Source organism: Apium graveolens, chromosome 11 (assembly GCF_009905375.1).
Source record: "Apium graveolens cultivar Ventura chromosome 11, ASM990537v1, whole genome shotgun sequence".
Classification (NCBI taxonomy): domain Eukaryota; kingdom Viridiplantae; phylum Streptophyta; class Magnoliopsida; order Apiales; family Apiaceae; genus Apium; species Apium graveolens.
In genome coordinates, this window is record NC_133657.1 from 205,350,994 (window position 1) to 205,378,474 (window position 27,481).

At 33.2% G+C, this 27,481-nt stretch overlaps 3 protein-coding genes across 4 annotated transcripts; 1 reads left to right on the forward strand and 2 right to left on the reverse strand.

Annotated features, from left to right (window-relative positions):
* Positions 1 to 340: 340 nt before the first annotated feature.
* On the reverse strand, positions 341 to 4,916 carry LOC141697166 (uncharacterized). Its single transcript, XM_074501418.1, has 13 exons — positions 4,760 to 4,916; positions 4,461 to 4,575; positions 4,029 to 4,107; positions 3,861 to 3,936; positions 3,449 to 3,532; positions 3,262 to 3,366; positions 2,800 to 2,880; positions 2,612 to 2,676; positions 1,740 to 1,809; positions 1,569 to 1,646; positions 1,294 to 1,391; positions 1,057 to 1,192; positions 341 to 756 (listed from the first exon to the last, which is right to left on the reverse strand). The coding sequence occupies exons 1-13, from the start codon at positions 4,817 to 4,819 to the stop codon at positions 610 to 612; spliced, it is 1,194 nt and encodes a 397-aa protein (XP_074357519.1). The 5' UTR covers positions 4,820 to 4,916; the 3' UTR covers positions 341 to 609.
* Positions 4,917 to 12,013: 7,097 nt separating this feature from the next.
* LOC141696587 (serpin-ZX-like) lies at positions 12,014 to 13,711 on the forward strand. The gene is made up of 4 exons (XM_074500712.1): positions 12,014 to 12,050; positions 12,155 to 12,239; positions 12,403 to 12,829; positions 12,920 to 13,711. The coding sequence occupies exons 1-4, from the start codon at positions 12,014 to 12,016 to the stop codon at positions 13,709 to 13,711; spliced, it is 1,341 nt and encodes a 446-aa protein (XP_074356813.1).
* A 6,066-nt stretch (positions 13,712 to 19,777) lies between these two features.
* Positions 19,778 to 24,022, reverse strand: LOC141697167 (putative trehalose-phosphate phosphatase F). Of its 2 annotated transcripts, none has more exons than XM_074501420.1 (13): positions 23,952 to 24,022; positions 22,483 to 22,545; positions 21,935 to 22,381; positions 21,685 to 21,825; positions 21,527 to 21,598; positions 21,264 to 21,395; positions 21,119 to 21,175; positions 20,931 to 21,032; positions 20,723 to 20,800; positions 20,542 to 20,611; positions 20,365 to 20,435; positions 20,175 to 20,267; positions 19,778 to 20,064 (listed from the first exon to the last, which is right to left on the reverse strand). In XM_074501420.1, the coding sequence occupies exons 3-13, from the start codon at positions 22,229 to 22,231 to the stop codon at positions 20,011 to 20,013; spliced, it is 1,167 nt and encodes a 388-aa protein (XP_074357521.1). In that variant the 5' UTR covers positions 22,232 to 22,381; positions 22,483 to 22,545; positions 23,952 to 24,022; the 3' UTR covers positions 19,778 to 20,010. The 2 variants fall into 2 exon arrangements, with proteins under 2 accessions (XP_074357521.1, XP_074357520.1); XM_074501419.1 differs by lacking the exon at positions 23,952 to 24,022 and adding an exon at positions 23,737 to 23,925.
* Between the last annotated feature and the right edge of the window lie 3,459 nt (positions 24,023 to 27,481).

A 27,481-nucleotide genomic window follows, 5' to 3' on the forward strand; every position in this document is an offset into this window, starting at 1 on the left:
GGATTATTCGGTCCGTTTGGCGTAAACCAAATTCAAACCAAATCGATAAAAAGTCATAAACGGTTTGATCGGTTTGTTTCGGGCGGTTCCGCAGAAAAATGCTCGGCCCTCTTACCGAAAATTTTCGGTATTTACTTTCCAACGGTTATTAGTTTGATGAAACTTCATCCAATCAATTCCAATTCACGGTTAAGGATCGACAAGAATACAATTCAATATTCGAATATAAGCTTAACCATTGACCAAACATAGTACACACATGACACATGCAAGTTCCTACTGAATCAGCACACTAGTTCAACAAGTACCCGAGCTCTATCTGTAATGAAAACTATGTCTATTTCATTGGTTAAGCTCAGCATAACCTCTCAACAAAGGCTTATAATTGAAATCATCAATTCAGCAAATGCGAGCAAGATTCTATTACCGCACTAACCAGTTAACCAACATAAATCTCGAATAACAGCAGGACTTTACTGCACTGGAAAACATGGTTGCTAAAGATCCAACTAAAACATTTTGACCGTAAAATTTGAACTTAAAAGAAAGATATTTGAGATATAACTTAGTAATTCACTTTATTCAAGTCAGCTGTCATCTGTTGAATGCCTATACATTTGGAGGAGGCCAGATCTTCCCAAAGAGCTCCTCAACCCGCTTTGCTTGATCAGCATACCCATTCAAACCGGCAGTCAGAAGCTCCATGCTAGCAGGCCCCATTGCTGATTCAAAATTGTTCTGATCCCACTTCACAAGCTGAAAATGAAGTGCCAAATATCGGTCATCCCAAATTTTCATAGAATTTTCAAGTACAGAAACGATATGTAAGCCTCAAAGGGGAATTGTTTCTGCGTTTCCCCTACTTTAATATTTTGAAAACAATGGGCAAGTTAAACAAATGCTCCCAACTCAATCTATTGTTGCTAAGTCAAATGCTCGGTAGTCCATCTAAATAACGGCTCTTAGTATAATGATCGATTCTTCAGTAACTAATGCCTTCACTTGCATTTAGAAAGCATTGGAAAAGACGCACAAAAACATGGATAAAGGTCAAACCTCTTCCTTGCTAAACATGTAGGCAGATGCTGATTGAGGTGATAGCCTTTTCACATAAGAGTACTTCTCATCAGGAGGAGTCACAGATTCCTGAAGAGACTGCAATATCTTCAACGGAGTGATAATATAGTCGACCCTGATCAACATTTAGGAAGATAGTGTTGAATATGAAATGATTGATATGGAGGTCTGAAATAATAAAAATAATTGGTGGCATTTGAACATTTATATAGTTACCCTAAAATGTTAAATACGTCTTGTTTGTTCCGGATAGCTGCAGCCATCAACTTTGATTTATGACCATATTTGTGGATGTAGTTGTAAGCTTTAGTAACCTTCAATTTTAAACAACAATAATGAACTCATATTCATGCAGTTGCTATTAGTTCTTTGTATCACATGATTGGCAATGTTTAGTATCCACAAACATGAAAAATTACACTAACATTAGGAAAATTATGCTTGTCCCTGATTTTTTACGAAATGACAGAAGCAGAAGACTGTAAACTAACCAGAGCTAATCCAGGATCTTCTCCTCTCTGAAGTGAAGCTTCTACCTCTGGGTCACCAATGTGGTTACGAGCCCAATCCTGGCATTTTGCATGCATTATTATAGCTATCAATGTTTTATAGCCATTAGCTCTGATATTTAAAAAAGTACAATCATCAGGTACAAACTTTACCCTCAGCCGGCCAACAAATATCTGAATAACAGAAGCACCAACTTGAGCTGCAGCAGCTACTTGACAAAAGCTGAATAAGCAATGATTAATAAGTTGCTGTCCGACCAGAAATAATAATTGTATAGTTCTGTATATATGATAACATCAAGTACATTATTTAACTTGATATAATACGTGTTCAATTATATTTAGCGTGGTCCCAAAATCAGCTTAAAGGTATTTTTAACCTTTAACCTATTCAACTGTCTGCAGAGAAATATGGTCACAGTAGCCTATTTATCCAAACTTATATGTAGGGAGGTAATTAACAAGTACTCAACATAAGTTAAAACAAGTTTGTATATCATTTTATTAAAAACTATACTGAACAGAGCATTTATATCCAACGAGAATGATGCTGATTTATCTCCTCAACCCCGTTTAATTTCTCTATATCAGAATTGCACTAATTCATTATGAGATCTTAAAACTTAAAAAGTTAACCTGCAATATGATCTCATAAGTCATAACTGGATTTGCTTTCAAGGTCCACCAAATGTAAAGTTATGTTTTCTGTAAACTTTTATTGGGTGAATTTGACATCGCAATTTAAGTAACCAATCTCTTCAGAAAGTAGATAAACTATGAACCAATATCTTTTTATTTTATTTGTTCGTTTTCAACTCCCACTCTTGTTTCTGACACTAATAAAATGGGTATTACATAATTTGAAAGAACTGCACAACTTGGCTCCTGCCAAACTTCGCTAGCTACATGTATGATATCCAACATAAATTTGAAAAAAGATTCAGTCTTCAAGTAACCTAGATATGGGATATTTAAAATAAATTAGCCAGAAGTTGGTAATCAGGAAATGGGGCTGTCATACATACCTGTAAGCAAAAGTCATGTGTGTCTGTATACCCTCAGATTCTAACAATCTTGATGCTTCAATTCCCTTGAGCACAAGGTAAGTCAGAAAAGGCCAGTGATATAAGGAAAAAATTCTACTTTCGTGCATATACTTTGTTTCCGAGCAAAATGTTAAGACTTCATACTTCTCAAGTTCTCATATACTCACTTGCCATGTTGAAGGAATTTTAAACAGCAAACGCTCTGGAGGAACTTCGAGTTCACTGTATAATTTCAACAGATCATGCACCTGCACATTAAGGCAGATACGAACTTGTAAGCATCAGCATATTTGCATAGATCATATTCCATCCATGGTCATATTCTTTGTATGTCCACAAATTCAAGGTAAGTATGACCTGTCAATGCAACCCAGTTTCGTATCGAAATAATGAAATTTGTAATGCACTACAGATAGTAGTGCAAAAAACGGGAAAAAAGAAAGTAAAAAAAATAAAGCCTCAGCTTATTTTAGAAAATTCAGCAACTACAAAAGCAATTTCCGTCCTAAAAGGAGAACAATAGGTCTTGAACGTATCCAACCGAGAACAACATGACTTAGACGTATCCAAAAAGGCATTTGATTACTAACAAATTGAGGGCAAATGAGATTATAGGAAAAGAATCATACCTTCTTAACAATGCTATTTGTATCATAAGCAAGCCGAGCATCTACCTCAGTTGAAACTCGACCCGGCACTAGTTTTGCAAGATCAACACCAACATTTACCAAAGCCTGCCATGTATCTATGATTACTTAAAATAGAATTAGGTAAGCATATGAACTGCATCGATTTCAAGTGAACAAGTATCTGTACCTTGTTGACGAAACAGGACATTCGAGCATCGGAGCTTTTCAAATCATAGCATTCCCTATCCGAGAGTGCATTATCCACGGCACCCTATATTTCAAACTAAAAAAGTCAGAGATGGTAGAAGTGTATATTAGCCACACACAGTATTCACTGCGTCCTAGCTAATCGAAATGAAAAAACTGATTTGTTTTCCATCACAAACAAGCCCAACTTCCGTTTATCATAATGATGTTATTACTTCACACAATTGCAAGGTGTAAAACTTTATCTTTACTCCTTTTGAACATGCTGACAATATATACCTTCGCAAAACACAATTTTTCTTTATTTTGTTTCTTCTCTCCTAAAGAGCTCAAATTAAATGCAGGTAAAACTGGAATCATTCAATTAATAAAAACGATGTATATGAACTTACCCTGAATGCAGTATCAGGAAGACTGCAAATACCGAGGAGGAGGGAAGAGCTAACAGTGGCAGCTGTAGGAGGAAACCTTCATAAATTTGGGGGGAAAATCAAATTTAAGTCATGCCGAGAATGATTAAATATAAAAACATAACAAAAACTAAACAAAATGTTATTGACCTTTGAAAATCATCGAAGATGACAGTATCGGGAACGATCTCACTATGACTAGTAACAGAGTCCAATTCAGTAATTAAACCTAACAGCACAAATAACACATTGTTCATAATCTTATGTCATAATTCATAACCAGTATATACACATAAATATACATATGTCATTAACAGATTCAAGTTCATCAGTCAAATAAGCGCGCATTTGGATCATAATTCTAATTTAAAGATTAAAATTAATCCTGAAATAAAATACAAGGGGTTCTATGAAATTCTTGAAAAATGATAAAGATTCAAACTTTATAACATAATCATGATGGGGTTTAAATTTTTTATGTTGGGTACTTTTTATTTTGCTTAAAGATTTGTAATAAGAAATTAAGCTTGGTAATTGTTCAGAATCAATGTCTTAATCACATTCACACACACACACATGTACCAGTAGAATGAATTGAAGATCCAGCAGAGGGAATGAACAGGGGAAAAGATCCTTTAAGCTTAAAGCTAACAACATTTGAAGTTGCAAATTGAACTGTGAGCTTTGATCTTCTATCCTGTAAAATATAAAGAATTAGTATAATGGAATTCTCAAGTTTTTGTGTGTAGGGGGAAGAGAGAGAGAGAGAGAGAGAGAGAGAGAGAGAGAGAGAGAGAGAGAGAGAGAGAGAGAGAGCGAGGGAGGGAGGGAGGGAGGGGGAGAGAGAGAGAGAGAGAGAGAGAGAGAGAGAGAGTACTTACTAGGAATGAAGGGGTAGTTAAAGAAGAGATAGCTGAGGAGGAGGAAGAAGACAATGCCATTACAGTAAGTAGATAGCCAAGTAAGGCATGATCATGATCTGAGTTAACTGCAGTTTTATCACTTTCTTTTTATTTATTTGTTTATATTATCATTCTATATTCAGCTAGGGGCTGGGGCCTGGGGGACATTTATCAATCAACTTATCTACTTATCTGTTTGAAGACGTTTTGTCTGGGCCTGGGTATGGGTTTGAAATCAAAATCCTGTGAAAATAATAGTAGTATAGTTTTATCCATGTGAAATGAATATATTTGATGTAAATTATTTTTGAGTGATTAATTTTAATTAGTTTAAAATCTTAAATATTTATTACTTATATTGTAATTGTTGATGCTGATTTTCATAATGAAGAACATTATTATTTCTTACAGAGTTATAAGTGATAGCTGTGAACCGAGCAGATGAGAATTTTGAAGAGTTTTCGATTGAGTTTGAGGTTTATTCCAAGAACGAGCTCCAAAATTCGGGTATCGTATTTGTTAAATGTAATATGACACAAAGTCTAACCATAGTAAATAGCAGTAGCAGTCCATCAACTAGTAGTTGGGTAGTTCATTAGTATTTCAATAAGTAACAGATTACTTTACACACTTTGTAGCCTATAAATAAGTTATCATGTAACAAAGATAACAAGCTTGACAAACATCAATACAAGAGTCCTTTCTTCTCTTACATTGATGAGCAGATATATACACATAAACATTCACACACTGTTTTATATATATATATATATATATATATATATATATATATATATATATATATATATATATATATATGTGTGAGCATTAAGTTTTAACATGGCATCAGAGATTTATGCTCCTTTCCAACCATTTTTCCGCTGCCTCCATTATTTTCGATCAATGCCGTCTTTCCTGGTATCTCTCTCAACAGGATCTCTCTGTATCATTTAACAAACAGATTATGTGCAGACCCAACACAGACAAACACACGCCACCACAAATTTCCCAAGACGTATCTTTCCTCCACATTTCACAGTTATCGCCTACGGTGACAGCCATTGGTTCGGGTGATATAACTTTGTTCAGGCATTTCAACAAACAATTGGTGTTGTCAACCTATTGATGACTCAGGCAGAGCCTGTTACTCATCTTGTTCTCTCTTACAAAGCTCAAACTATATACTGAGTTCACCGAGTTACTCACCTGGTCCTTCCCACGAGTTCACCGAGTTCACATACTGAGTCAAACAACTCGCTCGACTCAGTTCCGAACACACTCATTAATTAAGTTCATCAAATCTGGTGATAAAAACTTCAAGATTAAAAGATATCAAGGTCTTCGAATATCTCCGGAGTCTTCTTGGATCGCGCCATCCTTGTTCCCGGTGCAGTGGGTAACCTAATTTAACCACAAACATTTACATCTCTTTTAAACCTCGTATTGTTTTTATTTAGTTAACATAAATTAGCTAAATTATTCATTAGTATCCTCACATTTATTACTTCTTGCACTTTGAACCTTCACATTTTGTACGTCACATTTTAGTCCTTACACTTAACTTCTTTTGACATGGAGAAAGAGAATAGTTCACCAATTCAAACTATTTTGAATGGTTCAAACTATATAACTTGGTCTCAAGCTATGCGCAGTTTTCTCAAAGGAAAAAGACTTTGGCGATATGTGAATGGGGATTTTACCATTCCGATAAAAGAAAAAGATGAAACTGACTCTAAATTTAAGGACCGCATTGAAGATTGGGATGTCAAAAATCACCCAGCTATCACATTTTTTAGAAACTCTTCAGTTTCTAAAATTAATTTACAGTTCGGAAACTATGACACCGCAAAAGAAATTTGGAATTTATTGGCATCAAGATACACTACATCCGATCTTTCTCACCAATATCAGATAATGAGTTCATTAAGTAAGCAAAAGCAAGAGCATAGTCAATTTGTTGCAGATTTTTCTCTCAGATTCAATCACTTTGGGAACAGTTAACATTATCTGAACCAAAATGGCTACATAAAGAAGATGTTGCAATTTATCACACATATCGCTACCGACAACGACTCATTCAACTTCTGATGGCTCTTACTCAAGATTTTGAACCAGTTAGAGTTGCGCTTCTTCATCGAGTTCAACTACCCTCATTGGAAAGTTCTGTTACTGAACTTATTTCTGAGGAAACTCGACTTGGAATTGGAAAAATCAAATTCGTGGTTGACAATGTCCTAGTCGTACCTCCAGTACCTACTTCTGACAAACCATTTTGCAGGTTCTGTCGCCAAAATGGCCATATTACTAAGAATTGCATATCACTACGTAATCATACATGCCAACGTTGTCATCAAAAAGGTCATTACTCTATTCAGTTCTGCAAGAGAAAGCCACCATTTCATTCAAACAAGTTTTCTCAGTCTTCCGTTGCCGCAACTTCTGAATCTCCAATCACATCTACTAGCGAGCTTGAATCCTTACTCAAACAGGTTTTATTTAAATCCAGCTCTCCCTCCACTGCATTTTCTGTCATTTTAGGTACTTCTTGGTATCTTGATTCTGCATGTTATAATCATATGACAAATGATTCATCCATATTTACCATGAAAACAGAGAGTTCACGCCTTCCAAATATTCAAACTTCTGATGGTTCTACCATGAAAGTGATACATATTGGAACCGTATCTATGGAAGATCTTAATCTTCCTAACACATATTTCGTTCCTAATCTTTCGCTTAATCTTGTTTCCATCGGTCAGTTATGTGATCTCGGTCTTGATATTATATTTACCTCTTCTGGTTATCATATACAGGATCCTCAGACAGGACAAACTCTTGGGACAGGACGTAGATGTGGAAGGTTATTTGAACTCACTTCCCTTCATCTTTCTACACCAAATCATCACCCGATCATCTAGTTGGTTCTTTTTCCACTACAACCAACATTTGGCATTCCCAGTTAGGTCATCCATCTCCTTCTCGTTTACATAGTCTTATTTCCAGTGGTCATCTTGGTAGTGTTAATGCAGACATAGTTAATTGTGTTTCATGTAGATTGGCAAAACAACATGTACTTCTGTTTCCTATTCATTATGAAAAATCATCAGCTACTTTTGATCTTATACATTCTGATCTTTGGGTCCCTCTCCCACTCCTACAATGGGAGGGTCAAGATACTATGTGATATTTGTTGATGATTTTTCTCGTTACACTTGGATATATATTTTGAAAAGTCGATCAGAATTAGGAGATACTTATAAAAATTTTGCCATAATGATTCACACTCAATTCAAAAGGAAAATCAAGCTTTTTCGTGCCGATAATGTCAGAGAATACAAAGAATCAGAACTTAACAAATTTTTGGCATCTTATGACACTCTTGCACAAAGCTCTTGTCCTTACACATCACAACAAAATGGTCGTGCTGAACGTAAACATAGACACATTCTTGATACAGTTCGAGCTCTTCTCATTTCCTCTTTTTGTCTCGAATTATTTTGGGGGGAAGCTGCATTAACTGCTATTTACACAATCAATATGATTCCTTCTCATGTTACAAATAACTTGACTCCTTATGAAAAATTATATGGAGAACCTCCATCATATGATTCTCTTAAGGTTTTTGGTTCAGCATGTTTTGTTCTTTTTCCTCCACATGAACGAACAAAACTAGAGCTATGTGCCCGTCTATGTTGCTTTATTGGTTATGGTAGTGGTCAAAAAGGAGACCGGTGTTGTGATCCTATCTCCCAACGTCTATGTGTCTCTCATAATGTGACATTTTGGGAACACAAAATGTTTGCATCTATGTCTCAATTTAAAATTGACAATTCTATCAACATTTCTCACTTTACAGATCCTTTTGTTGATTTACATCCTACAGATGACTATATAGATTCTTCGACACCTTCTAAAACAATTTCAGAAGATCATTCAATTGAGCTCACTCAACCATCTCCGACTATCAATGTTCCATCAACAGAAGTTCAGTCTGAGGATTCTAATGTCGAGCCTGCCACGCTACCATATCTTTCAGATGATCATGTTCGCTCTATTCGAGTAAGAAAACCTTTTGTTCGATTTACTGATTATCATGTTTATTCTGCTATACAATCGTTACATGAGCCTCAAACATATAGAGAGGCAAGTGTTAACCCTCTTTGACAAAAAACAATGGAAGAGGAACTTCATGCTTTAGACAGAACTCACACTTGGGATTTGGTAAATTTGCCTCCTGGTAAAACTGCAGTGAGTTGCCGATGGATCTACAAAATTAAAACAAAATCTGATGGCTCTATTGATAGATATAAAAGCTCGTCTAGTTGTTAGAGGCTTTACTCAAGAGTATGGCATTGATTACGAGGAAACTTTTGCACCAGTTGCTCGCCTCACATCTGTTCGAAGTTTACTAGTTGTTGGAGCATCAAAACACTGGAATATGTGTGTCAAATGGATGTCAAAAACGCTTTTCTTAATGGAGACCTTCATGAGGAAGTTTATCTCAAGCCACCTCCAGGATTTCCCCAATCTTCAAATCAAGTGTTCAAGCTTAACAAGGCTCTTTATGGTCTTAAACAGGCACCTCGAGCTTGGTTTGAAAAATTCAGCACAATAATCCAACAATTAGGATTTTCTTCAAGTCCGTATGATCATGCCATTTTCATTCGACGATCAGAACGGGGAATTATTTTACTTCTTCTATATGTCGATGACATGATCATTACTGGAGATGACATCGCAGGAATTTCTGAACTCAAACAATTTCTCAGTCAACAATTTGAGATGAAGGGCCTTGGTTCACTAAGCTACTTCTTGGGTCTTGAGGTTTCTTCTATTCCTACCGGCTACACTCTTTCACAAGTAAAGTATGCATCTGACCTGTTATTGAAATCTGGAATCAGTGATACCAAGATTGCTTCTACACCTTTCAAGTACGAGGTTAAACTTAATGCAGAAGATGGTGAACTACTTTTCAATCTTACATTGTACCGCCAATTGGTTGGAAGTTTAATTTATCTTAGCGTCACTCGTCCAGATATTGCTCATGTCGTGCACATTGTCAGTCAATTCATGGCAGCTCCTCGCACACCACACTTTACAACTGTTCTTCACATACTTCGATATGTCAAAGGCACTATATTTCACAGATTACATTATTCATTTGACGCTCCACTTGAGTTACATGCCTACTCAGATGCTGATTGGGGTGGTGATCCTACTACCAGATGTTCAACTACTGGTTTCTGTTTCTTTCTTGGCGACTCTTTTATCTCCTGGCGCAGTAAGAAACAATCTCTTACTTCTCGATCAAGTGCCGAGTGAGAATATCGGGCTCTTGCCAATACCACACAAGAACTAATTTGGTTACGATGGTTACTTGAAGATATGAGTGTAATTCATTCTCCGGTCACTTCTATCTATTGTGACAGCAAAAGTGCCATTGACATTGCTCACAATGACGTTTTTCATGAGCACACTAAATATACAGAGATCGACTGTCATTTCATCTGTCAACAAGTTGCCGAAGGCACTGTTCATTTACAGAGTGTGTCAAGTGCTGATAACAGTGCAGATATTTTCACGAAAGCTCAATTTATCGGCAATTTTCGCAATTATGTTTCCAAACTCGAGTTGATTCTTCAACCATCTTCAGTTTGAGGGGGGTGTTAAATATAATATGATATTTCTGCAGCTATTTCCTTTGTACACAAAGTCTAAGCTAGGACTGTCAAAAAAATTCGAAAAATCCGATATTCGTCCGAAAAATCCGCATTCGTATCCGAAATAAAGCGGATATTATCCGTATCCGAAACAAAGCGGATAATATCCGTATTCGAGTCCGACGATTGCGGATACGGATACGGATATAGGCATATTCGTATCCGATAATATCCGTATCCGATAAATATATTTTATATTTAAATATTTAAATAATTTAAAAATATATTATATTAAATTTATAGTATATTTATGTGTATATATATACATACATATATATACGGATATATTATATTTGTAAAATTTTATAGACATGGAGAAAAAAATCATTTGAGTTCAACAATTTAAAGATAACGATTATATTGAAAAGATAAATAAAAAATTAATTTAAAAAAAATAAAATATGATTAAATCACTTTATCCCTTATTTTAATTTTTAAAAATAAATTTTTAATTTTTACTATATTTTTAAAAAATTTTAAAATTTTTTAATAGAAAATAAAAAAACGGATTTAAAATCGGATTCGGATCCAGATATTATCCGTATCCGGATAGTATCCGTCGGATCCGGATCCGGATATAATTCTTTAAATATTTTCGGATTCGGATACGGATACGGATATGGATTTTCGGATTCGGATCCAGATACGGATATAGGCAGATCCGTATCCGAATTATCCGTTTGACAGCCCTAGTCTAAGCATAGTAAATAGCAGTAACAGTCCAGCAATTAGTAGTTGGGTAGTTCACTAGTATTATTCAATAAGGAACATATTACTTTACACGCTTTGTAGTCTGTAAATCAGTTCTCATGTAACAAAGATAACAAGCTTGACAAGCATCAATACAAGAGTTCTTTCTTCTCATACATTGATCAGCAAATATATACACATAAATATTCAAACACTGTTTTATACATATATATGTGCATTAAGTTTTAACAGTATTGAATTCCCTCAAATTGCCTACGTATCTCTATTCATATTAAGTCTGCGTTGTTGGGTTAGGATCAACTATCTTTTCCGGAGTAGAATCCTAGACAGAAAAATACTCGTATATTTAAGGAGTCACTCTCGTAATTGTAGTATCCCTAAATGTTATATTTCATGTTATTGGTCTATTTAATATAATATGAAGGGTACCCCATTATGTAAAAATCGGATTTATTATAATATTAAATTATATTTAATATATAATTATGATTATATTATTAATTAATTAATAAATAAATATATATTTATTATATCATATTTTCTATAATTATTCATATTTAAATTAATATAGTATTTTAATTTTAAGAAATAATTATATAAACTTTGATAAAGAAAAACTAGTAAGGATTAATCGGATTTCAAAAACCGAATCGGTGGGGATTAATCGATTAAATCGGGATTAATATACATTGAGACGGACCTATATATAACGGATAAGCCCTAGATCGCTCCTCATTCTTTTCTTATCATTATCCGCAAAGATACATACCGTACTACTAAAACTTAACTAATTCTCTCTATAATGGAAGATGCTATCGAGGATCAATCTTTGCCCAAAGGTATATATAGCGTTGGACAACAATATCATATCCATCCTTATATGTATGTTGTGTGTTGTCATGTTTGTAACTGTGATAAATTTACTATGTCGTTGTGTGTGCAGGGAGATCGTCATCGTCGAAACGTATGCGATCAGCAACAAAGTTTATGGTGGACAAGTCAACCAAAGCTTGTTCTGCTTCTAAGAGGTAATGGCTCGAATCTAGAAGGTGACCTAGGTCCTTTATTTACACGAGTTTGCGCGCATCTAGACTAATTCTGAAGGGCGACTACTAGTACATGATTTCACCACCATACTGTTTGTGGTTGTCACAAACTAATTATATGACTAATCTCGTATTTTATTTACAGACTCAAAATTTCTTGTAGTTTGTCAATGGAAAACATTCTTAAGGGGGACGCGCGACAGTTGCTTGACAATCAAGCTGATGTCTCATTAACCCTAGCTAAACATTTTATGTTAAACTATGGCAAAGATTCTAATCTTGTCTTCTCACCTACATCTGTACAAGTTATTCTTGCCATAGTTGCAGCTGGTTCCGGGGCAGGAACCTTAGACCAGCTTCTCTCCTTTCTTAAAGCTAAGAGTATTGATGATCTTAACCATCTTTATTTACATCTCGTGGCTCTTGTTTTCGCCAAGTCCTCTGATGGTCTTTGCTTGTCGTTTGCTAATGGTGTTTGGGTCGACAAGTCTGTATCTGTCAAGCCTCCGTTTAAACATGTAGTGTCCAATTTGTACAAGGCTGCTTTTCAGCAGGTTGATTTTCAGAACAAGGTCAGGACTTTCTTTTCATATCCAATTAATTAACCACTCTGTTAATGAAAGCATAGATTGTATGATTTTAAAACTATTTTACATGTGCAGCCTGACGATGTGTTGAATTTAGTGAACTCGTGGATTAAAAAGGAAACCAATGGGCTTATCCAAAAAGTACTTCCTGCTGGATCAGTCAAGAGTTTAACTAGGTTAATATTTGCCAATGCCCTCTATTTCAAAGGAGAATGGATGACAAGGTTTGATAAATCCAAAACGAAAAGCTTCAAGTTCCACCTCCTAAATGGTGACTCAGTTGAGGTTCCTTTCATGACGAGTTATAAGAAGCAATTTGTTCGGGTTTTTAATGGTTTTAAAGTTCTGAATCTTCCTTACAAACAAGGCAAGAACCTATATTCGGACAAGCTTTCTTTTTCCATGTACATATTTCTCCCGGATGCAAAAGATGGGTTGCCAGCATTGCTAGAGAAAGCCGGGTCAGAACCTGGATTCCTGGAGCGTCATATTCCATCTCGAGAAGTCGAACTTAGACAGTTTCGGATTCCAAAATTTAAATTTGAATATAGCATTGAAATGACACAAGCTTTGCAGAAACTAGGGCTTGATTTACCCTTTGATCCAAATGTAGGTCTCAGTGAGATGGTGGATGATCCTAACCCTTTGTTTGTCTCAAATATATTCCATAAATCATTCATTGAAGTAGATGAAAAGGGCACTGAAGCTTCTGCTGCAACTGGGGTTTATGCTGCCGAGTGTTGCGCGATGATACAGTTGGCGCCCATTGATTTTGTTGCAGACCACCCGTTCTTGTTTGTCATTAGAGAAAACACTAGTGGAATTGTGCAATTCATGGGACAAGTGCTTAATCCTTCCCTCAAGTGAATTGCTTGCTGTAGTGCTAGGTATTACAAATCCGTTCTCAAAATCTTTTCTGAATAGCATGCTGTGATTTTGTCACATTTTAATTTATGGGCGCATATATATACACACGGAATCTCATCTCACTATGCAAGGCAAATATATATGCACCTTGCATATCTTAGTATTTGAGAAATAAATTTGAAACCGTCTTTTGTACTCTAACATTTTTCAAGATATAATCAACTTTTTTTTATGCTATATTAATTTATATTGAATTAAAATAAAATATTTTTGAGATACATGTTAGCTCCAAAAACCACCACGGTCGAATTTGGTGGTCGATTTTATAATAAAACGGTCTGTATGTCACCACGGTCAGTTTTAGTCCGGACAACGGTCAATTGGGAAGGACCATGTTTATTCTACTTCGAATAGATTCGATAGTTTATAAAATATTTCTATTATATTTTGACCATGTGAAAGATATGTGAACTTATTTCCTTACAATATTGTTTAAAAATCGTAGTGTCGTAAACTATTTTACATTTAAGATCATAGAAAATAAAATGTCATATTACTGTTATGTACCGTATAGTAAGACATATAATTTAAAAGCTTATTTATTTTTTGACAACAATTGAAAAGTGTAATCGAAATCAAGCTTTGTAAATAACTTTAACTTTAATATTAATAATATCGAGGTTCCAATAATGTATATCAAAAAATAACATTTAGCACATTTTCTCAGTAACTTTGAGAATCAACAAAAATTTAACTTTAAATCAAATTAAGTTAATAAATATAAAACACACAAAAAAGGGAATAGCGTCAATAATTGTATAAATGTAATATTTATGAATACAAATTGAAAATAATTAAATAATTCTTAATTGCACATTTGTTTTTTTATAAATAAATTGCACATTTTTTGACTCCATCTTGCGAATTTTAATTGACACACTCCGAACCTTGGCCGAGTAGCTTGAAAGAGATCAAAACAATGGTAAGTTAAATCTTTTCATAAATTATTTTGAATTCAACCGTCTCTAGATATGTATAAATAATTTTGAAGTATTTGAAATATTATCCATAAATTGAATACAACCCCAAGATCAATACCTACGTGAACAAAATGATCAAAGTAAAAGAGATCAGATGTAACATATGCCTCGTAAAATCTCTTCGTTATTGGCGGAAATCGAACCACAATCTATTTATTAATTTTTACGCTACAATATCAATATAATACTATTTTTTTATATTTTTAATCAAACACTTAATATATATGTGTATCGGTATCGCTAACAAGTAAAATTTCAGTTTTCTATTATAATTAATGAAATAACACTTTTTTGTCATATTTTTTCCTTTATATATATTGATTTAGTTATCTATTTATTTCTAAATAATTAAAATTATAATTAAAATAATAATTTTTTTTATCTTAGGGACCCGTAGCCGCCACTCTTCGGGTGCGCACTGGTTAAACTCCACGGGCTCACTCAATAGCCTGCAAATCACGTGAAACTAGTTAAACCGCAATTAAGCGACAGACTCTGACTCATGAGGCATAATCATAAATTCTTCTCCCGTGGGATTCGAATATGTGACCAAGAAGATAATTATTCCCTCTTTAATCAACTGAGCCAACTCTTGCGGGTTTAAGATAATAATTTTCACTACAAGCAAAACGGGTTTTTCCTACCGGCACATTTCCTACTAACCATTTTCTACTGATTTTCAAATCAAATGATATTTTCCTACCAATTTCGTACTAGTAGGAAATGACTATAGGCGGATCCACTTTTTCATGTCATCTTGCCAGCAAGGTTGTCACAAACAAAACGACGTCGTTTTAAGTAAAGTATTTCCTACCGCACTACCACGATAGGTTTTGTGCGTCTCATATCCTAGTGAGGTTGATAGGAAACGGGTCTCATCCACTACTTTTCTCTCTTCTCTCTTCTCACTTTTCAACCTCATTTCATCTCCATCTCTACTCTTTCATATACTTCTTTCTCTCATCTTTTCATCTAATTTAATCACCTCACTTTACTAAAATTTCAATTTGTATACATCTCTTAATCTAATACAATCAACTGACATCCTTCATCTCAATTGTTTTTATATTATCGTGTGTGTTTTAATTTTTTTAATACTTTGTTTATGTATTAGTTTTTTATTCTTTAAAATTAATTTTTATTTGTTTACTTATTATGTAAATTGATAGGATTTAATACAAGCAAACCGGAATTTATGATTTGAAGATAAATAAATGGAGACTGCGATGTCGAACGTTGATGAAGGATTAAACGACGATGTCCCATTTTGAGGGTGATTGATTTTAGAGTTTAAGACAAAAAAAAATTCATGTAATGTTTTAATTTTAGTACATTTGTATGGTATATAATTTTTAATAAAATGATAGTGGTAAGATGAATTATATTTTATGATGTATGATTTTCGATTTTAGTTGTATGTTTGAGATTTAGAAATCGACGTTGTTGGGGAATATGTTATATATTACATTAATGATTTTTTCTGAAAAACTTAACCAGCAATTCCTACCGCATTCAAACTATTTTCAACCATCTTCAAGCTATTTCTTACTATATTTAAGCCATTTGCTACCATCTTTAAGTTATTTCGTACTTTCTTCAAGCTATTTCCTACCGTCTTTAACAAGGTATTTCCTACCGACGATGATAGGAAATGACCGGTAGAGAATGGTGTTTACATGACCTTCAAGTATATTTCATACCAAGTGGCCTCATTTCCTACCACCGCTCCTATTTCCTACCACCATTAGTAGGAAATAGAGTGGTAGGAAATACGTATTTTCACATGACAATCTTATTTGACATGTGAATCCTCGACATGTGGCTGTCCACATCATCATGTGGGGTCTGTGTTGACTACAGTTATACTCATTTCCCACCAATACTGTTCTTTATCGGTAGAAAATAAGTCATATCCTACCGATTTTGGGTCATTTTCTGCCAATTACTCGATAGAAAATGCCTATTTTTCTTGTAGTGTTTGATCAATATATTTTTTATCGTAGAGAACCTGCAGCCGCTACCCTTTGAGTGCGCACTGGGTAAACCCCCACGGGCTCACGCAATAGCCTGCAAATCACGTGAACCAAGATAAATTGCACTTAAGCAAAGGCTCAAGTTTAGGAGGCATAATCATAAATTCTCCTCCCGTGGGATTCGAACCTGTGACCAAGAAGATAATTATCCTTTTTTTAACCAACTAAACCAACCTTTGCGGACATGTTTGATCAATATTTAACATATAAAGAAAGTCCTATATGAATAATATAAATAAATTAAGACATAACATTATTCAATAAATAATGTAATATGTTTTTAAGTAACTGTCTTATTAAAATCTACGATCATGTTCACAGTAATACGAATAAATAAATAAATAAAATTTGTAATGCGTGTTTATTCAATAAAAAATATATTGTTAGAAAATATATATAATATAATTTTAAGAAAAAGCAAAATGCTAAGTTTTAGTTATTTGACCAAGTTGACCGCAAAAAAATAAATAAGTCTACAATTATGGGATAAACAGAGTATTGCTGGATGTACACATAATTCAGAAATTTATTCGATTTTTAATTTAGACTAATATATTTAGATTTATTTCGAACTTAGCATCAGAATCTACTCGATTTTAAAAAACACAAAAAACAAATCACAAATATATCAGAGCTCGATTGAGTTGAAGTGATTTTTCAATTACCAGATTTAGAAAGTTTGTTTATTGGATCGATGAGAATGTTATATCAATTAAACAAGGTATTTATAACAAACTACATCCACATGGATTAATGTGTTCGAGACCTTTATAAGACCGAGTCAATAAATAATATAAAATTGCAAGATTAATTTATTGTGATTTGTCGTGAATTTGACTTGATTTACGAAAAGTATTCAGTATTATGTCTCAACCAATTTTTTCCCCTATTCCACTTTGTTAAAATAAAATACATAATAATATCAAAATTTAAACGATGTGTATGTAATTTTTTAATACATGCAATTTTTTAAAAATCAAATTTATTATTATAATTTATATTTCATAGTGAATCAAAGAAAATGTTACTTTTTTTTACAATAAAAAGAATCTAGCAATTAAGTAATTCGAAAAATTAATTGACTTTAACAGTTTTAGATAATACTCTAATTAAAAATATAAAATGTATATTCTTTTATATAATTAAAATTATATATAAATTTAAATTTTTTTGAATAAAACACTGAACTTCTTGTAATTGTTTAATTTGGTATGAAATAATTCATGTTATTATATAATTATCATATTTAAAATTATATTATATGACTGAAACTTATATACACACTAAATATATGATTTGATTCAAGTTATTTTATTTAAAAAGGAAAAGTAATTATATTGATCGCATAAATTATCGTATTATCTCTTTCATAATAACATTAAGGCATTAGAAATTTAAGTACTAATATTTATGAATATTTTATTAGAATTTAGAAAAGTTTGGCACAAGAAGCCAATATTTATGATTTCATGAATTTGTATATGAAAAACAGTGGAAATCATTCAAAAAAAATGACAATGATTACAATAACGTTACATTAATCTCTATACCAAAAAGGAGAATAATATGTAGTTAGACACTAACCTACCACACACAATAACATGTATAAATAGTAGATATGCATATATTGTTAACTAAACACTGCTACAAATAATTTAACCACATTATACTGGTACTTCAACTAGAGAAATTTGTGAATTGAGTTGAAAGATCTTCTACATCATATGCAACAAGTTTCATCACCTTACATCGTATTTATGAATTACCCAAATTATAATAAATAACAACATATTTGACTTAGAGATCACGAGCAATCAATATATTTGTTACTAACAGAATTATCAAGCTTGAAAAGAAGAGAAGAAGAAGAATTGTAATACAATAAATCATCACTATAGAGTCTAAATATTTATTAAACATAATTATATGCAGTGCTATTTCTTCTACATTTTAATTAAATTATTAAGAACTATACTTTATTTATTAATCGCAAAAAAAATGAAATTTGAAAAATTTCATATGTCGAATTTTGATATATTACTAAAATATAACCCATGGCTCACACGAACTATTGCGCTCATTACATATAAATATCAAATATAATTTTGTTACCAACAATCAAACATAAATGCAATGTTTTATTGGATTTGTTTGACTTGCGAATACTTAAATGCCAAAAATGAGTACACCAAAAATTAACTAACTACTCGAATCTTGAATAAGTAACTAAGAGCAACTCCAACAGTTTAGCTATTTGTAGTCTTAAACTCTAATATAAGGAATGTGGAGAAAAAGACTACTCCAACAGTATCCTAATGATTCCTTAAATCACTAAGATCTTCTTCACATTCCTTATTTTTAACTAACCTCTTTCCTCTTTTAACTTTTATTTTATAATATATATTTGAATCAAACACTTTCTTTTTCTTTATTCTTTACTTTATATAATAATGTTACTTTTTAATGATTAAATATTGTATAAGGAATGAATATAGAGAATATTGTTAGAATTGTGAATAGCTGTCTTAAGTTACTAAGATCCAATATTTTATATTAAATTTAGGGAATGGTCTAAGAAACTCTTGGAGATACTCTAAATAGAACTGAGTTCCAACTTCTATAATCTAGCCTAATACCGTAAAACATAAATGAATGATCCATTACACACAAAACTACTTAGACATATCAAACATGTTAAACACAAATTTACCACCAACATAATCAAGCATAATCTGAATAGAAAATGCTTGGTGTTGTGTACAAAATTTTGTACATAATGACATGTAGTGGATTTTAATTGGAACGGGCCTCCTGCATTCATATCAACAACACCAATTAAAACACCCCACATCAAATGTCATGTCATTCTGTACAATTTTTTTGTACAAAATTCTGTAAACCAAGCATTACAGTTATATAGATAAACAGAATGATCCATGATATAATCCCTGCACAGAAAATTGTTAAATATGTTTTAAACATATTAAACACAATTTCACCAACACAATCAAACATCACCAAAACAGTTAAACATAAACAGAACAGAAAATTGTTTGCATGTTCTAAACATATTAAAACACAAGTTTGCAACCAAGTACCAACAGAGTCAAACACACTTGGCTACTTTATTTAAGAACACCAGCAACCAAACATCTGTATATAGACTTTGGACTTAAAGTTTGCAACTGTAATAACACCATCACACTGCCAAGATTCATTGATTTCTCTACTGCATACTTTCCTCCTTCCAATTCACAAGAAACTTCAGAAACTCCTTCACCTGTAAATCCGATAATCGTATATACAGCCTCATTCAGATTTTTCTGATACTTTACGAAAACATTGAGAACTTGAGACATTCATGTAAAGAAAGAAAACGGTGTTTAGTACCTCCTCAGGGTCCTTGAGCGAGAAGAATGCTGCGCTATCTTTAGGGATAGAAGAAACCAGAATTCCGTAACCCCTGTTTCCCTGTCTCAGTACCTGGTCAAGTAATTACGAACTAGTCAATGTCTCGTTTTTATACTTAAGCAATAAAATACTCAAACTAATCATTTTTTTCGATGAATCTGTCACATACCTTGAATGCATCTTCATCTGTCTTGTCATCTCCAATGTATATAGGAAGGACGTCTTCAGTCTTACCAAGATCTGATAGAACATCCATAATGATCAGATAAATATGTTTTTGAAGCAACACAAAAATGGAGAAAATAGGGGCAATAACAAAACAGTTGTACAGAACTAAAAAGCTTACTCATTGATTCAAGCAAAAACTCGACAGCTTTCCCTTTATTCCAGTCAATCCCAGGCCGCACCTCTAACACCTTTGGAGATGGATAAAGTTTCATCAGAATGTAATAATAAGGAAATTAAGAAAAAACGACGGAGACTGTGGAAATAAAAAAGTATCAGCACAGATGGATTTAACTCATTACCTTTCGCCCATGAGTAAGTCGTAACCGAGGGTAGTCCTGTAATACATCATGGACAATCTGCCCAATCGCAGGCCAACTCTGCATTTATAGAACGGAAATGAGAAGGGAAATAAATTACTCGAGGAATTTTCTCAAGTGACATGTAAGCCAAAGAACCAGTGTTAAAATTTAAACAGGCATTTTGAGAAATGACTTGAGCATTCTTCACCTTTTCATCTACATTCCGATAGTGCACCGAAGCACAAAACTTGTGATTCTCCACTTTTGCACCAATAATATCCTTGGTAAGATTGACAAGTGTTCCAAAAACCTGAAGCTCAAAGAGGGGAAAACAAGATACCAAGTTACATATTGTTTTCCACGTGTGACAGGATTGCTAGATGAATGCTCACTCACCTCTTCAATCATTGGCAAATATTCTCTGGCAGGCTGAAACAGATTAAAATCCTTGTCCTGCACACAGAAATTAGTTAAGGTAGCTTAATTGATAGAATTACAGGTGCAGGCATAAGTTGAAAAGGACTTGACATAAAACGCAAACCTCCAGGTCAGAAAGTTTGTCAGACTTCAAATGGTCAAGAGAGACTGCCCCTGTGTCCTTGCGCGGGAATTTAATGTCCATCCCATGACTACCAGCGTAGTAGAGTTCAGTAAGACCTACCAACCCATAGACCTAGAAATGCAGGTGCAAATGCAGGTGCGAGTAAGGATACTTTTCACAATGATATACAATAGATGCACCACTGAAATGAATTCTTATATGATTGGAGACTTAGTAGCAATAAAAAGGCAAAATCCAATTACCATATCACGCTTTCTTCCACTTATAATTGCAGTTGGAAAATGCTTTGCAGCATCCCTAACAGCAGATCGCATCTGTCAATGAAATGGTTAATATCATTATCTACATACAGCTGGAAACAATGTGAAGCATATGCACATAAAATGAAAAGGCCACTTACATCAGCAGACATGAAAGCACGATCAGGGTCATCTACTATGGGAGAAAGTGTTCCATCATAATCTAGAAATATAACTATCTTCTTATCAACCGCGCGTTCTATGATCTTCTCAGAACAGATAAGAGCTGATGGGAAATTGAGCTGGCAATTGGAACAGAAAAAAGAAATCATAATAGTAAATAATCAAAGAAAAGAGGTGAAAGACAGCGTGCATGTAAAAGAAATCAACTTTGGAATAGTCTTGACAGACCTGCCATGCCTGATAAGCACCCTCGCTATCATCTGAAGAAATCTCATCAAACAGACTCTTTACTATCTTCTTACGAGGAGGCGAGGAGCACTTCATAGCCTCAAGCCAACCATTGGAACTAACATCATCAAGCTTTGGTGGCTTCTTTCTTGGTGTTGTCTGTACAGGAGGGGAAAATGGTGTCCCCGACTGTGGATTAGGCGTCACGCTTGAATGTAAGCCAAGTCTAGACTTGCTTATTGGAGATGAAGGAGGATCAGTAAGTACATGAGATGCTTTTGTTGTCTTGTAATCCATAGTATCCGGAAAAGTTTCGAAGTTTACTGTAATCAACTATTAATATTCTGTATAAAGATTTATTAATATCACAGAAAACTTCGAACCACTCCTCTTTTCAATGCAAAACCACCTGTTTAGTTTTTTCCTCGTCACTGCTACTTGGAGAACCTTCATAACATAACTATTTACATGTTAGTAATTGCATTCTTATTAGCATTGTAAGAACCTGTCAGACAAAGTAGCAGAAGCAAACCGCTTATGAATACCACCTGGTCAATATATCGCTGTATCCAGCGAAATCGGCAAAACAAACTGAAAACACTTCGCTTATCCTGAAAAAGAAAGGAGAAGTTTAGTTATCATAAACATCTTTATCCGAAATAATAAATTTACACATTCATCAACAGTTAAAGGCAGCTAAATGTAGTTCTGCATTCACAAAAAAAAATGATTCATCAGTTTTCAGATTCATTAGCTTCTGTTAACTGACAAAAACACCATACAAATATTCATCAGATGGTCTTGCCTACTATTAAAATCACCACATCAATAGTTTAGACCACCCACAAAACAAACAAAATCAAGACTAGACTGGTTCAAACCAAACCAAACATAGTCGGCATATCCCGCACCCAAGGTACCGAGGGCGATAAGACATCCTCGGCATATCCCGCACCCAAGGTCCTGAGGGCGATAAGACATCCCTACTCTTAAAGAGTAAAGAGACTGTTTCCGTAAAGACCCTCTCCGTGCACAACAAAACAAAATAGTGGGTGATAAATAATTACACACAAAACAATCAAGATCAAGCAACAAGATACATATATAATTATAGTTAAACAAAATCAAGACTGTTTAGTCTTAATCGAATATGAATAAATTAATCTAACACACATGAACAACATCTTCACTGACATGCGATACCAATAAAAAAAATAAACTAAACATTATTCAATTGACAAAAGACATGGACCCCCTAATTATATAAACATCATATATCAAACATATGCAACTTACTACATAAAGCAAAGCCAAAGTCAAGCAAAAACAGAATAATTGTCAAAAAAGTCACAATTTTGCATGTCTGACTAAATCTTCATCGGTATTACAAAAGGAAAAAACACAAAAACACAAACTTTTTTACATGAATCTGATTAAATCATAAAGACAAAGAGAATTTCGAAAGATTGTTAATGAAAAAAAGGGTGTAAGAGAAACAATTAACAAATTAAATTTTTCGTTATCAAACTCATATATTCACACACCCCCATTACGTAACGTGAATATAATCAATAACAAAAAAATTAAATTAATTCTCAAATAATTACTGAAAAAAGGATTCAGAAGGGGGAAAAATCTGTTGATTGAACCATTAAAACCCCACTATTTTATCAGATTCAGAAACACAAAATTCATAACACAGTTCAAAAAATCAACAAAAATTCATGGGTGCATCATATATATGCAATTTACCCAGATAAAGATTTATAAAAAGGAACGAGTGATTCTTGAAATAATGTTACCTCAAAGAAAAACTGCAGGGCAAGGGGCGAGAGAGAGAGAGAGAGAGAGAGAGATTATAAAAGAAGAAAAAGAGGGGATTTAAGAGGTGAAAAGTGTGGTATTTATAAAGATTCAATTGTCCAAATAAGACGTGCCAAACAAGGTAACTGTCACACTAAAGGAATTGGGCTTGGTTCACTGTGCATAATATTAGATGAACAAAAATTTACAATACCTTGATTCCGAAATCTTCTCTGCAGCACACTAGCAATACCTTATGGGGTGTACATGTTAAATACACGTGTGTGTATGAAGTGGAATATGAAAAATTAAGTTATTATTTCTTTTAAAAAAAGGAAAATTAGTAATGTCGTGTGAAAGCAGGAGACTGATAGAGTCAATACAGTGACGTGAAGGTGTGAAGGCGCTAACAGGATTTACGTGAAAACTGAATGTGAATGCATTATGGTCTATTTTTTTCAAAGAGTTGGGTGCTAACAGGATTTACGTGAAAACTGAATGTGAATGCATTATGGTCTATTTTTTTCAAAGAGTTGGTATCAATATGCTTCATCTCTAATCTGTAACGGGTATTATATTTGTACTTATCCGGCGGTAGTTTATCTATAAAGAACTTACCGTGACAAATCTGTTAAATATGTGTAAGTTTGTAGATCACTGGTTAATGTCTACCGAAATATAGATAGCCGTGTGATTATAAAATACAAGTTTCTAGTTCATCTGTCAATATCTAGCAGAATACAGATTAGACGTGTGAATATGAAATACTGAAATAGCGAAGTCAAATTAACGGCGCGAACTTTTGAGATAGATTGACGGTTGTCAAATGGAGATGACAAGATTATATAAGATAGATTTACCTAAATAAAATACATAAAAAGGTTATATTTTTATTACATAATCTAATTTTGTTAAAACTCATTTGTTAAATTGTGCGAGTTTACATTTTAATTACTTATATTTGATGTTAAAAATAATACATCAAATGAGCAAATATTAGATGAACAAAATTTCAGATGAACAATTTTTTTACAATACATTGATTCCGAAATCTTCTCTGCAGCACGCTAGCAATACCTTATGGGGTGTACATGTTAAATACACGTGTGTGTATGAAGTGGAATATGAAAAATTAAGTTATTATTTTTTTTTAAAAAATGGAAAATTAGTAATGTCGTGTGAAAGCAGGAGACTGATAGAGTCAATACAGGGACGTGAAGGCGCTAACAGAATTTACGTGAAAACAGAATGTGAATGCATTATAATCTATTTTTTTTCAAAGAGTTGATGTCAATATGCGTCATCTCTAATCTGTAACGGGTATTATATTTGTACTTATCCGGCGGCAGTTTATCTATAAAGAACTTATCGTGACAAATCTGTTAAATATGTGTAAGTTTGTAGATCACTGGTTAATGTCTACCGAAATACAGATAGCCGTGTGATTATAAAATACAATTTCTAGTTCATCTGTCAATATCTAGCAGAATACAAATTAGATGTGTGAATATGAAATACTGAAATAGCGAAGTCAAATTTACGGCGCAAACTTTTGAGATAAATTGACGGTTGTCAAATGGAGATGACAAGATGATATAAGATAAATTTACGTAAATAAAATACACAAAAAGGTTATATTTTTATTACATAATCAAATTTTGTTAAAAACTCATTTGTTAAATTGTGCGAGTTTACATTCTAATTACTTATATTTGATGTTAAAAATAATACATCAAATGAGCAAATATTAGATGAACACAATTTTAGATGAACAATTTGTTTACAATACATTGATTCCGAAATCTTCTCTGCAGCACGCTAGCAATACCTTATGGGGTGTACATGTTAAATACACGTGTGTGTTTGATGTGTAATATGAAAAAGTAAGTTATTATTTGTTTTAAAAAAAGGAAAATTAGTAATGTCGTGTGAAAGCGGGAGAGTGATAGAGTCAATACCAGTGACGTGAAGGCGCTACCAGAATTTACGTGAAAACAGAATGTGAATGTATTATGGTCTATTTTTTTCAAAGAGTTGGTGTCAATGTGAGTCATCTCTAATCAGTAACGGGTATTATACTTGTAGTTATCCGGCGGCAGTTTATCTATAAAGAATTTATCGTGACAAATTTGTTGAATATGTGTAAGTTTGTAGATCACCTATTAATATTTACCGAAATACAGATAAACGTGTGATTATAAAATACAAGTTTCTAGTTTATCTGTCAATATCTAGCGAAATACAGATTAGACATGTGACTATGAAATACTGAAATAGTGAAGTCAAAATAACGGCACGAACTTTCGAGATAAATTAATAATTGTCAAGTAGAGTTGACAAGATGATATAAGATAGATTTACGTAAATAAAATACATAATAAAAAGATTATATTTTTATTACATAATCAAATTTTGTTAAAGCTCATTTATAAAATTGTGCGAGTTTACATTTTAATTACTCATATTTGATGTTATAAATAATACATAAAATGAACAATTATTAGATGAACAAAATTTTACAAAACCTTGATTCCGAAATCTTCTCTGCAGCACACTAGCAATACCTTGTGTGGTGTACATGTTAAATACACGTGTGTGTATGAAGTGTAATATGAAAAATGAAGTATTATTTATTTAAAAAAAAATAGTAATGTCGTGTGAAAGCGGGAGACTGACAGAGTCAATACAGTGACGCGAAGGCGCTACCAGAATTTATGTGAAAACAGAATGTGAATGCATTATAATCTATTTTTTTCAAAGAGTTGGTGTCAATGTGAGTCATCTCTAATCTGTAACGGGTATTATATTTGTAGTTATCCGGCGGCAATTTAATTATAAAGAACTTATCGTGACAAATTTGTTAAATATGTGTAAGTTTGTAGATCACCGGTTAATGTCTACTGAAATAGTGATAGCCGTGTGATTATAAAATACAAGTTTCTAGTTTATCTATCAATATCTAGCGAAATACAGATTAGTGTGATTATGAAATACTGAAATAGTGAAGTCAAAATAACGGCGCGAACTTTTGAGATAAATTAATAGTTGTCAAGTGGAAATGACAAGATGATATAAGATAGATTTACGTAAATAAAATACATAATAAAAAAAATTATATTTTTATTACATAATCAAATTTTGTTAAAGCTCATTTGCAAAATTGTGCGAGTTTACATTTTAATTACTCATATTTGATGTTATAAATAATACATAAAATGAACAAATATTAGATGAACAAAATTTTACAATACCTTGCATTCGAAATATTCTCTGCAGCAAACTAGCAATACCTTATGGGGTACATGTTAAATACACGTGTGTGTATGAAGTGTAATATGAAAAATGAAGTTATTATTTCTTTAAAAAAAAAATTAGTAATGGCGTGTGAAAGCGGGAGACTGACAGAGTCAATACAGTGACGTGAAGGCGCTACCAGAATTTACGTGAAAACAGAATGTGAATGCATTATGATCTATTTTTTTCAAAGAGTTGGTGTCAATGTGGGTCATCTCTAATCTGTAACGGGTATTATATTTGTAATTATCCGGCGGCAGTTTATCTATAAAGAACTTATCGTGACAAATTTGTTGAATATGTATAAGTTTGTAGATCACCGGTTAATGTCTACCGAAATACAGATAGCCGTGTGATTATAAAATACAAGTTTCTAGTTCATCTGTCAATATCTAGCAGAATACAGATTAGACGTGTGAATATGAAATACTGAAATAGCGAAATCAAATT